The sequence below is a fragment of the Talpa europaea genome (assembly GCF_964194135.1).
Source record: "Talpa europaea genome assembly, chromosome: 13".
In the NCBI taxonomy this organism is placed as follows: Eukaryota; Metazoa; Chordata; class Mammalia; order Eulipotyphla; family Talpidae; genus Talpa; species Talpa europaea.
In genome coordinates this window covers 4,939,712-4,955,830 of record NC_140080.1, presented here as the reverse complement: position 1 = coordinate 4,955,830, position 16,119 = coordinate 4,939,712, and the positions used below count along the sequence as shown (strand labels likewise).

Here is a 16,119-nt window from a genome sequence, read left to right as displayed (position 1 = left end):
CTGCTCAGAAACACCCCCTATTGAAGTAGCAATTTATTGCTCAATCGTGAACACAGATTTTCACATGTTGGGGATTCAAGCCTCCTTGCCTTCTCTAGCAGTCTGTAGAGCTCTTGCTGACGCTTGTGGTTTTGTGGAGTTAAAAAGCGACTCCTGGTCCCTTCTATAAAATAATTTCAGGAAAGCTGACCCCAAACATGCCTCCAGCCAAAGCATCTTCAAAAGCCTGATATGGGGACGGCTCAGCCTCTGCAATCTCACCAGCAACAGCAAATGAGACTAGGGGGGAGAAGCTTATTGGGCTGGGGAGGGGCCCACAGTGGCTGTAAAGCCATCTTGCAGTGGCTGCATTTTCCAGAGCTCATTTTTCTTTATGCTAATCTATTCTGAGTGTGGGACTAGCACTTTGGCACTGGACGATAGCTTTTCCAATACAGGCTACTTGTTTTTCTAAATCAGGCTCCCCCCTCCATGTCCTCACCAGCTCTTGCAGCCTTGCCACTCTTGATAGGCACACAGTGAACATAGATAAAAGTCAAAATAGAGGGAAATAACATGATAACTTAACCAAGACTAAGATCTCCATTATTTCTTAAACTCAACTGCAGGCCTCCTATTATTCTTTCCTTTGGGTTTCCTGTGCCAGAAATGGAATCCAAGTGGTAGAGCATTAATGAGTATTCTGAGTATGTTGAAAATGACCAAATAAATCCCTTAACCTTAATTTTACAGAGGCAAGCACACAGACCATACTCATCACTCACTCCTTGATTCACCAAGAGCGTTAATAAAAACATTATGATAATCTTCTTGGCTCCCTTTTTTTCCAATTGCAAAATTATGTGGGGATTAGAGACAAAAGGGTTTGTCTGGCTGATTCCATCAACTTAGCCCTCTCCTCCTGCCCCTCTACAAGTCCTCTTTCTCAAGTTTCAATGTCCAGACACTGTGGGGAGTGCAGTTGAGAAGGCCCTGGATAAACGGTGCAAACGGGCATATTGTCGTGATCCTTCTGAGAATCTGCTGCTGGCTCTGCAGCCCCACACTCAGCATCCAAACCCACCATCCTGAAAGTCACACAGATGAGGTTAAAGTCCTGGCTAAGTTACAAGAGCCCTAATTTTGATCATCTTTAAGTTTTATTTCTGGCATCTGTCAAAGAAATATCACAATACTTTGTTCATTGCGTTGGGAGAAGATTACAAGCAGAAACTAGTGAAAGTTTTTTGTTGCTGGTAGAACATACAAAATATGAGATGTGGGCCTCCCTGGTGGCACAGGGGGTTAAGACACAACCTATGAAATTGTCTACAGCCTCTGTAGCATGAGTGTGATCCTCTGCCCAGCCAGGGAGCTACCCACATGTTCTACCCCTCTTCTATTCCCCACTCTGTCTGGTGAATCCTCTCACCCCCCACACCTCTGGCCTGTACCCCAGCTCTTGTATGCATAAATAAATTAATCCTTAAAAAATGAGATGTGACATTATCATTATTATGGATTTCTTGATAACTTTCCATCACTTAGCAAAGGTGGTTCAACTGAAAGTGGGGAGTTAGCTCTGTTCCTCTGTAGCTGGTCCTCAGCAGGAGATATTCTGTGAACAGGGCGTTTTCACCCTTTCCTGATGTGATGACTCAGTCTCCTCCAGGACCTGAGGGGGTTCTTTGCTACATGTGGCTGTACTTCCTGTCTATGGTTGTTTTATTGACCCTGTTGAAGATGAAGAGGTGAGATGGAAGGAAACACTAAACAGCTCTAGTTCTTCAGGTAGGCTGAGACTTCACCTTCAAGAACTAGAGGTGGGAAAAGTATTAACATCTCTAGAGTTAATATTTCCTGCTATGTATTTCTAGTCAAAGATAAATAAAATTTCTGTGTGGCACGCGAATAGACTGCTGCTCAACAAAGTAGAAATTCCTAAATAGGGGGGGCCTCCCTGGTGGCACAAGGGGTTAAGCACCACACTATGAAGCAATCCGCAGCCTCTGTAGCTTGAGTTCGATCCCTGGCCGGCCAGGGAGCCACCCACATGGCACAGTAGACCTCTGCTGATTCGCCCGCTGCTCCCCTCGGCAGTGTTATTTCAGTCAATCTGCATGTTGTGTTCCCCACTCTGTCTCTGGTGAATCCTTTCACCCCCCACATCTCTGGCCTGTACCCCAGTTCTTGTATGCATAAATAAATAAATCTTTAAAAGAAAATTCCTAAATAGGTCCTCTGTATATGTGGATCCCCTCCCTTGCCTTCCCCTCATTTTTGCTGTTCCCATGGGCTGGTAAGCAAGAGTTCACACACCCAGTGACCCAGGCTAGGGAAGATTCTGCCATTTACAGTGCTCATCTGATTTATGACAAGGATAGAGCCATAGCAACAGGTAAAAGATGCATTTTCGATGACATTGGATTACTTTGGCACCCCTGTAGGGAAGAATCCATCTCAGCATTGAGATAGAAATATGAAAGACAAAACAATAAAATTTTTAACTTTTAGGATAAATGTAGAACCTCTTTATGATCTTGAAGTAGGCAGAGATTTCTTGAGTGGGTCACTAAAAGAGGGAAAAAATGTTAAATTGACTTTTATTGAAATGGAGAGCGTCTGTTCATCAAAGACTGAAGATAAGAGGATGAAAACATAATCGACAGAGTGGGAGAGTATATTTGCTATAGAGATTTGGGAAAGACTCGCATCCAGAATATTTAAAGAGGTACTAGAGAGGATATGGTGCAGTCATTTTGGAAAGTGATTTGGATTTGCCCTGAAAAACAAAAAATGGAAATTTCACGTGACCCAGCCATCCTGCCTTAGAGAACATGAAACCATCATCCTGCCTTGGAGAACATGAAACCTGAAGAACATGAAACCATCATCTTAAAAAAGTATATGTTCTACAATGTTCACTGCAGCATTATTTCCAATAATGAAAACATGGGAACAACCTCAGTGCCCACTGCTAGAGGCTTTGATTAAGAACATGTGGTCTATCTACACAATAGAATATTATTCAGTCATAAGGAAAGATGAAATATTTCCATTTACAGCAAGATGAAAGGAGTTTGAAGGAAATATGTGTAGTAAAGCAAATTGGAAAGACAAGTGCTGGACATTTACATAGAAAATGGTTTGAAATAGCCAAATACTTATTAAAAACTAGTAGATAGAATAGATACAGAACTCTCATAATAAAAAGTGTTCTAGTAAATTAGGACAATTCAGAAGAAAACAAAAAATGTGAACACATTTTATGGAAGAATATGCAAAATGGCCAATATATGCATTAAAAGGCATTCAAGTTAAAAGATTACTGTAAAATACAAATTAGAGCGTAATGTGAAACTACTACGTCTCTCACCAAAACAAATAAAATGAAAAAGAGAAAAGCAAGTGGTGATAATGACATAGGGACACTGACATTCTCATATGTTGCTGGTGGGAAAGTAAGTTGTTAGAACCAAACTGGAAACCATGTGACAGTGTCTCCTAACACAGAACATACTTATTTTCTATAATCAAACAATCCCACCCCAGATTTGCACTCAACGCAAACACAGGGACTTTTTTGTGAAAAGACATACACTAAGATGATTTAAATAGCTGTTCTATTTGGAATAGCCAAGACCTAGAACCCCCTGGAAATAGATGGCTATCAACAGTAAGGTGAATAAATAAATGAGAGTTTATTCACACAATGGAATATTAAGAAAAAATGACCTACAACCACAGGCTCCCGGTGGGAGGTGAAAATATCTCCATTTTCCTTATGTGTACTTACAACATGTGTATTTTCTCTGTTTATGTGTATATGTGTGTGTGTGTGTATAACATACCATTTTCATATTCTAACCATATTACAAGTAAAGTTTAGAACCCAAAATTCCTTGAAAAAACTTCATTGACAGCTCTTTCTATTAATGCTTATTGCATAAATCTCGTGATTAACCTTGATAATCTATTCAAAGCATACTTTTTTTACTGATCAGATATTTTCTCTTTATTCCAGGGACCTCCTGGTCCAAAAGGCGATAAGGTAAGAAAATGCAGGGTGGAAACAAGCTCGTGGAAATCCATGCTGACATGCCCTCCACTGTAGCAAACATGAGACTGTTTTGATCTGTTTCCTCAGCATCACATACTTTGTACTTAAATTGTTCTCTTCCTACTCTGCAGGGAGAACAAGGAGATCAGGGACCTCGGGTAAGTTGTTCTCTTCCAACTCTGGGCAGAAAGTTAGTTGTGAGCTCCAAACCTATAATATTAAAGTGGCCCCAGCTTCCTAACTTTGTGCATGGTGTAGGAATGGCTGGCAGAAATCACACATCATTTGTATGTGAAATAGTTTGAACAATAACTAATGTGTGTATCCTGTTGCATTATCTTAACTAGAGAATGTCTACAACACAAGCTCTGCTGATGTAGGGCAGCCTCAGTACTAAACAGCAGCAGCCACCAGCTGCCCAGGGGTGATGGGTCCTTGGGATTTGCATGCGTTGTTTGGCAACGTAGAGGCCATGTGGATTCCTATTGAATGTGGCCTTTTTTCTGCAGTTCAACTTTATGTGCTATTGCATAAATATGTTATAGAGGAATATATTAATGCACTTTTTATTCTTATTCTTTATCCCATTGGAATAATACTCATTTGAATTTCTCATTTTTATAGATTTTTAAGCAGATAAAAGGTGCAATAGAATTTAGCATTCCAGGGAGGAGGGGATTCTTTTATCCTTCTGAAATGTGGCTCTTTTAACCATTATAACACAATGGTGAATGCTTTGTTGTTACCTTGGTAGTGCCAAGTCCTCTGCTTCACATCTGTGCCTTATTACCCGAATGTTCAGACATACTGTTCCAATGAGGTCGTGGCTTCGTTCAGACATACCTCTCAATTTTCTCATGTCACTATGCACAAAAGTGCGTATTTGGTTGAAGGGAGTCATTTTTTTACAGTGAAACAGCACATTTAAAACTTTCAGGTTGAAAGCAGAAAGGATGTAGAATTTTGGTAACACACTGTGCATCATTAATTATTGAATCTTGTTTATACTGTGGTGGAGGTTTCATTGCAAAAGATACAGTTGATGCAAACTGGAAACATTTCTAGTGTTTGCTCCTATTTCTTAAAATAGATAAAGGCATGCTCTGGTTCACTTTCCTTTCTATTCTTTAGCCATTTCTTCATGTAGAAATAATGATGATGCTTCAGAGCATTTGCTTTCTGATGGCAGTTCTTCTAGCTGATGACTTAAATCCAAGCTAAAAGTTCATCGTAATGGTCAGGGAGATTAAGCATCCTACTGTCATCAATGTGAATGGAATTCAATTGTATAACCTTACGTGATGAATAGAGCCACTCGTTCTGTATGTGATTATTTCACATGGCGTGTCTCCTGCACCAAGTGTCAGTCTTTCTACAACAAATCAAAAATCACTCAACCTGCCCTGTCCAGGTAAGACAGAAACTGTTTTCATTCTGAGAAGTCTTCTTTTGGCCAAGGAAACCGAGGGGTGGTTCACAGCTCAGCTGTCATCAGTATGCACGAAGTCCTCATTTTCAAAAAGGTGTGTTGGCTTTCATCGTTCCCAAAAGTGATGATTGATGATAAAGCAAGGCCAAATTTTCAGAATGAAACCTGAACCCATGTGAAATTCACCTGGTTTCATGTTGCATTACAAACTAAGACTTGGACCAAATTCCTTGCAAGTCTGGCCAAAGTTCATGAACTACTTTGACGAACCCAGACTGTCTTTTATACAGAATTCAGGCAGTTTTCACACGTGGTCCTGGGGCCACTTAGTATTTCAGGTGGATAGTGGCAAATGTCGATCCTGTTTTCTCCTGGATTTTGTTTTGTGTTGAAGGAATTTGGACTGAATTCATAGTATAGGAAAAATCTTCATGGGTAAAATTCTAAATGTCCTGGGAAGTACATGTGGGAGAGAATGAGAATACACAGAATCACTGCTCTTTCTGATTCTAATTTAGAAACTAGCAGGTGACATTCAGTGCACTTAGGATTTTGTAAACATTGCTTTCTGGTAAAATGGTATTAATTAGCTACTCATTAGGGAAGTTTTCCTATCAAGATAGTACTATGAGGTTTTATAATTCCAGAAATATTAAAAGTAAGTTAGAACTAGAACAATCTTCACTTTTAGTGACAGTTAACTTAACCTGCTTTTTCTAGGAAGGCTCCCCATTCCAAATGATGATGTTGGAGTCTCTTTTGTAAAGTGTAGATCGTTGTTTTTAAATACCCTGTCCATTTCATCCATTATAGATTTTGAATCCCACTTTTTTACCATTTGTTTCAAGTAATTTATGTATTCCCATAATATTTATAAACTTGTCTATTTTTTAATTGAGGTGACATTAGGATTCCCCCCCATCAGGTGACACCACCATTCTGCCCACAGTTCACTTAAAAATATGACCCTCCATCACTCAGTGTTTTGTTAGTTGACTTTCCATTATGGGATTAATAGTGTTTATTTAACTATGGTGTCCTTTTTTTTTTTCTTTTTGGTTCCTCAAGTATCAAACAATAATATGTTAAGACTTAATATGTAAATCACAAGAGGAAAATTTTGAAGATAATACAGAAATTAAGAAAGTGAGGCTATTTTGAAACACTCAACTTATATATCGTTATATATATATGTGTATATATATATATATATATATATATACTGATCTTCTACCATGTTTAAGATTTCATGTTTAATGCTATAGAGGCTATAAATGTGTCCATTTCTTCTCTCTTCTACTACCACCAAATTGAGCCTACTGTCATCTGCCTTCTTGATTACTTTGGTAGTCTTCCAATTAATCTCACTTCCACTCTTGACCCTTTATAATCCATTTTCTACAGAGCAGCCAGAGAGATCATTCTAAGCTGTAAATGAGATCATTTTACTCCCTGTTTTAAACCTTAGGATGAAATCCAAATCTCTTTGCTTGATCTCCATGCGCCATCCAGAGCTGGCCCTCACCTGTCTCTCTAACCTCGCCACACACTGGTCTTCCTCTCTGCCTGCTACACTCTGATCATGCTGTCCTCTAACAACCCACACTCACTCTCACCTTGGTGACCTTTTCATTTGCTTGCTTCTGGTTCCCTTATGATTGAGTTCTTCTTATCATTGAGATTTCATTTTATATACTTCCTTGGAAAGAATTTTCCCAAGTACCCAATGTAAATCTGAGGTGACTCTGTATTTTCTTCCTTCTTAGCCATAACACATTCCCCTCTTTAGAATATAAACTCCATGAGAGTAAGGACCTGGTCGTTCTTGTTTAAATCTCCATCATTTAGAAGACTATAGAGTCAGTAAATGTTGAATGTTAGAATAAAGCATTATTTTGTATAACTGCATCATTACTGCCCTCAAAATGCTGATAATCTCATGGTGCCAGAATAAGAAAACAAAGGAGGCTGTATGTTCTATGCCTTAAATTGATGTACCAAGAGATGCTACAAAAACAATCATTCTTCCATTGTAAATTATCACTGCAGACTGTGGGAAAGGTAACACTTGAACTGTGACTTGATGAATGGGTGATCTTTATAAAACAATCAGATGAAGAGCAAGAAATGACACATTCCAGGAAGAAGAGATAGTATAAAATATTATTCAAGTGGGAAATGACAAGATTTATTTTAGGCCAATAATATTACATTGCCAAAGAGGTAGATTAAATATTGAAAAAATTATCATACACACCTGAACTTTTTTATTGAAATTATACTGTGGAGCATTTTCAATATCTACTGTGGTAGGTAATAAGGGACCATGAACATTTTAAAAGTGCATCATTTGATGTAATTTCCATTAAACCATTTGGTGTTATTACCAAATTTCTTTATGGAAATTTATTTGGTGATAGTGACATACAGAGACAGATAAGGATCAGTAAGCATGGAATGGAACTGGAAAAGATGGAAAGCAGGGAGAACAGTAGACTGGAAGACTATGCCAGTGTCCAGGACATGGTCCTAAGTCTGGGCTATAATGATAATGTGTAGTCCTCGGTGGGGAGATGAGCAGTGAGCTAGGCTGGCTCAGTCAAGAACATCAGATATCAGGAGGTATGAGACTCAGCATCAGGTAAAGGCTGAGTGAGCCCAAGAAGAAATTCTAAAAAGATCACCCAAATATGGGAGAAACTTTCATGTTTTTATAGGAGTCAGATATGAGTAATTGTTCTCCTAGAAGAGAACAGAGAAGGCAGTTGATGGTGTTACTTACATGATTCAGTGATGTTACTGGTTTCTGTGGACCTCCCAGCCTCTCCATGACTGTACGAGCCAGCATGACATCTGTATCTTTGACAGCAGGAAGGAGAGAGGGAAGGGCTGCATCAAGAGAACAAAAGCCCCCCTTATGAATTCATAGCCAACTTCTGTTGTGTTTCAGTGGCCAGTCTTGTCCCAGTTATCCTGCAGCTGAAAGGGAGTCAAGGAGAGGAGGGTGGCGAAGGAAGCTAGTCGCCTCACCAGGGAGGTTGCCACAAATGCCAAAAATCTGGGCAGTTAGAGAGGGGATACAAGGATAATGCAAGCAGTAGAGAAATTGGTGAGAGAGATGCCTGAAGCAGAAGGTAAAAGACAAATTCGATCCAAATTAGATTTATGTCAAAGATCTGTGGCCATGGGTAGACCGATGGTGAGAGTAATGTTTAAAAAAATAATTGGAAAATAAAGATCCTATACCTCTAAGTCATAAACAATATTGTAGACCAATGTTACTTCAATAAAAATGTAAATTAAATTAAAATTAAATTTTCTAGGCTCTCTGTAATAAGCAGAAGTAATCAATTCACTAAATAATATGAACTGGAAATAGTAAACACATATAAAGTTTTGGGTTTTTTTCCTACTATTTAATTTTTTGAAGATTTATTTATTTATGCATACAAGAACTGGGGTATAGGCCAGAGGTGTGGAGGGTAAGAAGATTCACCAGAGACAGAGTGGGAAGCAGAATGGGCAGATCCACTGAAATATACTGCTGAGGGGAGCAGCTGGCGAGGCAGGAGAGGTCTGCTGCACCATGTGGGTAGCTCCCTGCCCAGGGATCAAACTTGTGCTGCAGTGGCTGTGGATAGCTTCATAGGTTGTGTCTTAACCCCTTGTGCCACCAATGATGCCCCCCTACTATTTAATTTTAAAAACAATCAGTGCAACATACGTAAGATGCTGAGGTAAAAATTCAGCACAAGTCTTGGAGCTCATTGGATATAGAAGTTAAAATGGAAAAAGAAGGTAATCAGGGAGCTGAAGTCTCTGGTTTGATACAGCTGGTTCAAAGAAGGTTGGGAGGATAAAGAAGTTGAATTGTACTTACTCTGAGTGTGTGCCCTTGATGAATTGTGTCTCTGGAATAATATTGCAACAGTAGAAACATGAAACTAGAAATCTGAGGTTGCATCCTAACTGGAGGTGACAGTCACATAGCCAAACTGTCTCAGAGTGAGAAATGAAGTCCCAGGATAGGCAAATGGCAGGTGAAAGATTGAGGAGAGAACTGCCTTAGAAATATCCATACTGAGTGGGTGGGAAGAAGGTAGAGAGTCAGCCAAAGACAGTGAGCAGGTAAAGGAAAGACGAGGACACCGCCGTGTTTGAGCACAAAAGAAGAGCTACTAAGAAAATTAGGATGGCCAGGAGACTATTCTTAATACAGAGTTACAGAGACGAGGTCTGGAAAAGCTTTTGGAGCTGGTGTGCTGGAGTTGCAGGCCATTAAGGGGGCACCTTTTGTTAAGTAGCGGTAGTGGACATCAAATTGGGAGAAGTTAAAAGGTAAATGGAAGGATGGTTGACTATCTTTGAAGGCTGTTGATGGCATGTGATTTAATGTGGAAGAAATAGCTAGGGTTTTGGCATGAGCTTTCTGTTAGTATACGTTGAACCGGTTTCAAGTCCACTGTTTTAGGGATAATGTAACAACTATAGACATCATTTGGTTTTATGCTTTAAGACACTAAGAGTTAGGTTTCCACAGAGAAATGGCACTTCCCTCCTTGACTCCCAGGGAAATGTCATCACAGATTTATCAGGTTGGTCTTCGCAGTTAGGTTCTGCACTGCAGCCCTCAGATCTCTGGACTTCGAGGTCCGGATGGTGCTTTTCTGTGCTGTCAGTCATTGTGCCCACTCTGTTTTCTGCATTTCATCACCATAGGTTTTATGGTTATAAGTCTGGAGGTTCTGACTTTACCCTGAATTCAAGGAGAGATTGGAAACCGGCTGTGAGGGAGCTAGAGGATGTTTCCTAGACCAGGTAATAACACCTGACATAGTAATAGCAGAACATGTCTCAAGGTGAGTTTGAACACACACAGCATCACCACGCCTTGCTGCGGTTCAGCAAGAGACGTTATTAGGAAAGAAAAATAGCAAAAGTAGATGCAGCAGAGTGAAATAATTATATTCACATGGGCCAGACAGGGATGAAATCTTAGCTCTGCTGTGATCTATCTCTATGGTTATAAGGATTAGGCTAAATAATATGGGAGAAATCTGTAGTAAGCTCTCCTCTATAGCGCATATCTGATCGTCCCCCATATTTCACATGAACAGTGTGGGGTGAAGTAACTGGTGGAAGTGCACATAATTTTTAAGTGGCAGTAGTGGGGTTCAAACCCAGCTCCCAGCTTCTACTTCGAGCTGTTCTGAGTGGTGTGGCCACTCCTGTCAATAACATAGTTGGTATCAAGCCCTTAATGTCACTGGGAAGCAATAGCCCTACAGAAATAGGGCTCGAGTTATAATGATACTACTGATAAATGATTATATTGAGTTTCTAAAATATTCCAGCCAGTCCAGGAAGACACACTTCATTTCAACAACCCTCCAAAGCAGTTACATTCATTCTAGCCTAATGATGAGGAAACTAAGGAGAAAATGCAAACATTTGTCCATGATAACAAACCCAGTCTGTGCGTAGTTACGGACAGATTACATTTTCCATATATTCTCTCTTTCATCCTCCAAAGTAACTCTGTGAGTTACTTTGGCACAAGTACTTTGGCACAAGTGAGTTCATGGCACAAATATTAATGTGGCTGTGAAGTTTGGAAGGGCTACAGGAGGGTGAGTGACTAGTCCGAGTTCTTTCCCACACATCGGGCAAAACCCAGACTCAACGTTGGCTCTCAGCTCCATCTACATGCCACACCACTACAGGTGGCCCTCAGTACTCTGTGAACAAGATAGAAAAAGCTGGAACACGTGTGCAAATAAGTGCCTCCTTTTTCATTGCAACCATGGTAATTATTTTTTTTTTTTATAAATTTTATTGTTATATTCCCCATACAATTGCAGCCCCCCATTCTGACCCCAATCCCTCCCCTCCCGCCCCCGCCCCCCTAAAAGTGTCTCTGGTTCATAGTTTTTTGTTGATTTTGATTTTCACTTTCTTATAGTTATTCATTTTCCTGGTCCATTATTTAAGTTTTCTAGATTCCTGCTATGAGTGAGACCATCCGGTATTTTTCTTTTTCTTTTTGGCTTATTTCGCTGAGCATGATCCCTTCCAGCGCCATCCATGTTGCAGCAAATTGCATGTGTTTATCTTTTTTGAATGCTGAGTAATATTCCATGCAACCATGGTAATTAACCTCGGTCTTTACACTCCTTGTACTGTGAAGCCCCCAAAACGAGTGAAAGAATGCCACTTAGCGACACTCTAGACTTTCTCTATATGGAGCATAGAGGTGTGGGCTGACCTACACCCAAGGGTGTCAGTACACCCACTTACCTGTCACACAATGTCACTTCTCAGTTCAAGGGCACCAACTTGAAAATTGTGTATTATTGAGATCTGGTCTTTGCCCTTATGATTTTTTTCTTCAGGCTAACCAGATCAGCAGTCTGTTTCCTGCTGTTCATAATACTGTTTACATGTACTAGGAGGTATTTTGTTGATCCTGCTTTTATTCTGAGCCTCTCTTTGCAAAAGATTGAATTACATTTCTTGATCAGTAACAGAACCTGAATGTCAAGTGTAGAAGAGTCAGATTTTTGAGGATTTTCCCATTGTCATTTGCATCCTCGACTGTATCACGACCTCTCTGCATTATTGAAGGGGGCTTCTGGGGCCTTGACCCCAGTATGAATTTAGGGAACCCCTGGGACTCTGAATGGTACCAAATACTTTGATATGAATGGTTCATATTTCTTTCCTCTATCTTAACAACTCAAAAACATAGCCTTAAAAATAAGCAAAGTGATTTTAATGTTTAGTACTGCCTTCTTGAATTAGGACACTATGTTTTGAAATTGCGGCAAATTTGTTGATCAAACGTAGACAACAAAATGAGCACATATCATGAAGGTATCACCTTGCCAAATAACACAGAAGTCTGATAAATTAAGGATTTAGTGGTTATTGGTCTCAACATCATCAGCCAACAGCTGGTTTTAAATGAATCCTGGGCTCTCACAGTTTCAATAAGCCACCCAAGAGCTCCCCTTAACGCTTTTCATAAAATTATTTCTCTTCCCAGTATATTCAAGTAGATTTTCATAGCAGCTGGGTCTACACAAAACTGATAGCATCTTAAAAACATCTTTGGCAAGATAGATTAAGTTCCAGAGAAGGAAAGCATTTAAAAGTTTATTTTATTATCTTAACCTTTGTTGACTTGAATGATTAAACAGACTCTTTGGCTCTGCTAAAACATTTAGGCCTGGATATTAATTTGATGCTCTTATTTACTTAACCCTTGCCTTTCTCTTTAGCACTAATGAACATGCTACTCATTTGGTGCTGAATGTATTGCGGAAAGGGAATAGATATAACACAATGAAAAGAAATAATTTGTGTGAAAAATATTTTAATGCTTTCCAGATTCAGCAGAAGTTGGCATGGAAACAGAAAGCTCATTAAATTTGCAAATGTTCTTGTTATATTTTATAATCAGTTCTCTTTTGAGTGTGCTCTGTCATGCTTCAAACCACTAAGAGCTGGTGTGTTGAACTGAGCCTCCTAAAATGGGTCAATTGAAAAATAAGTTATTTTTGCAAACATTTGCTGATGAGTAGACAACATTTTCCTTGGAATTCCCTGTTGCAAATTACATTTTGGTTATTGGCTGTATGGCTGAACTCATCAAGTAAGAAAACTAAAAAGAGATACCAAGGAAGGTTGGGGAATGATGACTACCTATTTTACATCACTTTACATCTTAAATATTTTCCCCTAAAGCGAGAGATTGTATAAGTAAATCTTTAAGCACAGTGATCTAGTAGGATAAACTTTTATCCAAAATATGTTGACATAAAAGTAAACATTTTGCATAACTTGACATTAAAATAATACCACATGATTGCCTGAGATTTGAGCCATTAACTAAAATTTTTATTAGTGACCACACATATAAAACCACATTCCAATTTTAAGCATGACCTTTGACACAGAATTCTGGAGAATAATGTCAAGCAGTTCAAGTAGCCAATGCATTTTCCTTTAGTCTTTTTCAAAGCAGTGGACTTAATATACAAATAATTATTTATTCTATCTTTTGAAGACTTCATTTGTTCACACTTCTTATGACTTGTAGCAAATGCAATATTCTCATTTCTACTGTTTTATACGACTTATAAATATAAACATATACCTTCCAGTCTTTTCAGGCAAATGTATACCATTTCACATTTTCTTGAAAATGGGTGGAGTGAAAGAGAAAAATCTGTGCATATACATTTAATATTATTCCATCTACTTCTTTTGTTTGAATTTTTATAATTGCTGCTTTCTATAAAATATATTTCTAACCAACTTAAAAATTCCTCTAGACATCCCCAAACAATACAGGAGATCCTATTCTCTTTGTCGCGTATTTAAGTGAGTTAATTTTCACTCAAATTCAAACCAGAGTTTTTGGTATATTAATCCATATAAATGAAGCTGTGATTTGCATTAACGCATGTAACTGAGGCATATGATAAAATGTGGAGGGAGAGATAGATTTGGGGTTGGTGATTTTCAATATCCGTAAGGAAGAGAAAGGAAGCTGGTGAGAAAACATTTTTATAAACCTGTATCTAAAAAATGGATAAGGCAATCAACATATGGTAGTTGGTAATATCTATAAATAATAAGCATATTGCAAATAGGAAATAAAACAATTTATATGCAAAATCCAACAAGATTCTTTTACCCATCACTCAGAATTAGTTATGACAAAAATGTTCACGAAGTGGATTAACTAAATAGAAAGCAGGAAAGTATGAGAAGGCAGATTTCAAATGTTGCTTGAGAATTGGCAGAAAGGACTAGAATGCAGGGCTGTATTTCTGATTCTTCCCATCAGATGGGTGGAATAGATGCTCACACACTGACAGCGCATATGCGGGGAGAACTGTTCCTGTAGGTCTGAATGAGATGGGTCTCTGGAAAGTCATTTAGTGCCAGACAGCAGCATCCTTTCATAAGCCTACCTGCACTAATGTGTCCACCAGCTCCTTGCAGCAGACACAGCCTGTAAATCACAGTGGCGAACAGGACTGGCTTTGTGGGAGATGGGATGTCAGTGGCGAGGTCCTGCTTCAAATGCAGGTCTATCTGAGCTTGGAGGGATCCGGTTAGGAAGATTTGCTTTTCATCTTCAGAGAAGTCAGTTAAATTTTTGTTTGCAAAATGTTGCTATTCAGACAAACCCTGCTGGCCGCGAGTATATTTCATCTGAAGACTTGATACTGCTTTTATTTTTTAATTTTATTTTTTAATTGAAGTAATGTTGTGTATAACATTACAGATGTTTTCAGGTGTTCATAGTGGAGAATTCACATGTTGCTAGCACAGCAAGATCAGCACTATAACTCTAAACATGTCCTTCACCAAACTGTGGTACCCTTTAACCACTAACTTTTTATTAGCACAATGAACTTTGAATGATAAATACACACAAATAATAATAGTAATGATGAGGGTGATAATGAAACACGATTGTTTTCATAGCTCCACACACCAAGCAGTTTGTGAGTCCAGCATCAATCCATTAGTACAAGGGTCCTAGTGATGGAAAAGGTGGTATCAACCCCTCCCCCCCCAATATAGCAATGAAAACATCACAGAAATAGTAACTTAAGCTGCTCTTGCCAGGACAGGAACTACAGTTGGCTACAGGCTTGAAGGAATTCACTCAAATTAAGAATTAAGATAAGGAAATAATGGGAAGTAGACCAGAGGAGAGAAACTGGCACAGCAGTGTGTCCCTGACCTTCTGGCTTGTAGCCCGTGTAATGGCTGCAATGTGAAGTAGCAGGAACTAACTTAAGCCTAGAAGCATGAGAACAACAGGTGAGATTCCTGCCCTTCACCATGTCTTCAGAAGAACCTATAGCCTGAACATTCTGCGTGCATTGGCAAGTGAGAAAAAGGCTAAGGGAGACACCCCCAAATTCTTAATTAACAATGCATTCTGTTAATTGGACCTTTTATCAGGCCTATTTTTAGAAGCTGAATTAATCTGTTTATTTAGATGAGTAAAATTGTGGCCCAGCCTTGGGCTAAAGTCTTGACGCCATCGGGATATGGAGGAGATGTTCACTTCGTGCAATTTCGGGATTGTTTTTGGCAATGAGTCTGTGACTGAAGTGGGGGTGAGGAATGAATGATGTGAGGGAGAGAGCTTTGCACACACAACACTAGAAAACAGACTCGATTCTGAGGGGCATGTGATGCATTGTTTTGCCTTTTTTTTTAAGGTTTATGCATTGTTTCTCACATTAAGATTGAAAAACACTTGCTTTCTTCATAACCAAACATTTAAAATAATATACTGTAGATCATTTTGTATGGTGTATTAGTTCATATCAATTCTCATTAACAGGAATTATTCTATCTCTAGAGATTTTTTTAGACACATATGCAGGTGCATGAATATTATGGTTGCACCTGCCTGTGCTATCTTTTTCAAGCAGTTCTCCATGAGTATAGATTCTTATTCACATATGCCAAGTCTAAACACATTCAAATATGTATCTACTTTTTTTATATGCTAATACCTAGTAAGAAAAGATAATACTCAAATTTGTAAAGTATTTTTTGGGTGAAGTTGATATAGATCCCTTACCTGTTTTTCAAAATTATCTTTCTATTCAGTGTA

The 16,119-nt window shown here is 38.9% G+C and overlaps 1 protein-coding gene across 1 annotated transcript in view; it reads left to right on the top strand.

Moving 5' to 3' along the window:
* COL25A1 (collagen type XXV alpha 1 chain) overlaps positions 1–16,119 on the top strand; it is a gene marked incomplete at both ends in the record, with an annotated part of 360,422 nt that overhangs the window by 224,052 nt on the left and 120,251 nt on the right. Inside the window, 2 exons of the mRNA XM_084251726.1 lie at positions 4,004–4,030; positions 4,171–4,197. Coding sequence (XP_084107852.1) covers positions 4,004–4,030; positions 4,171–4,197 — 54 coding nt within the window. The remainder of the gene's footprint in view (positions 1–4,003; positions 4,031–4,170; positions 4,198–16,119) is intronic.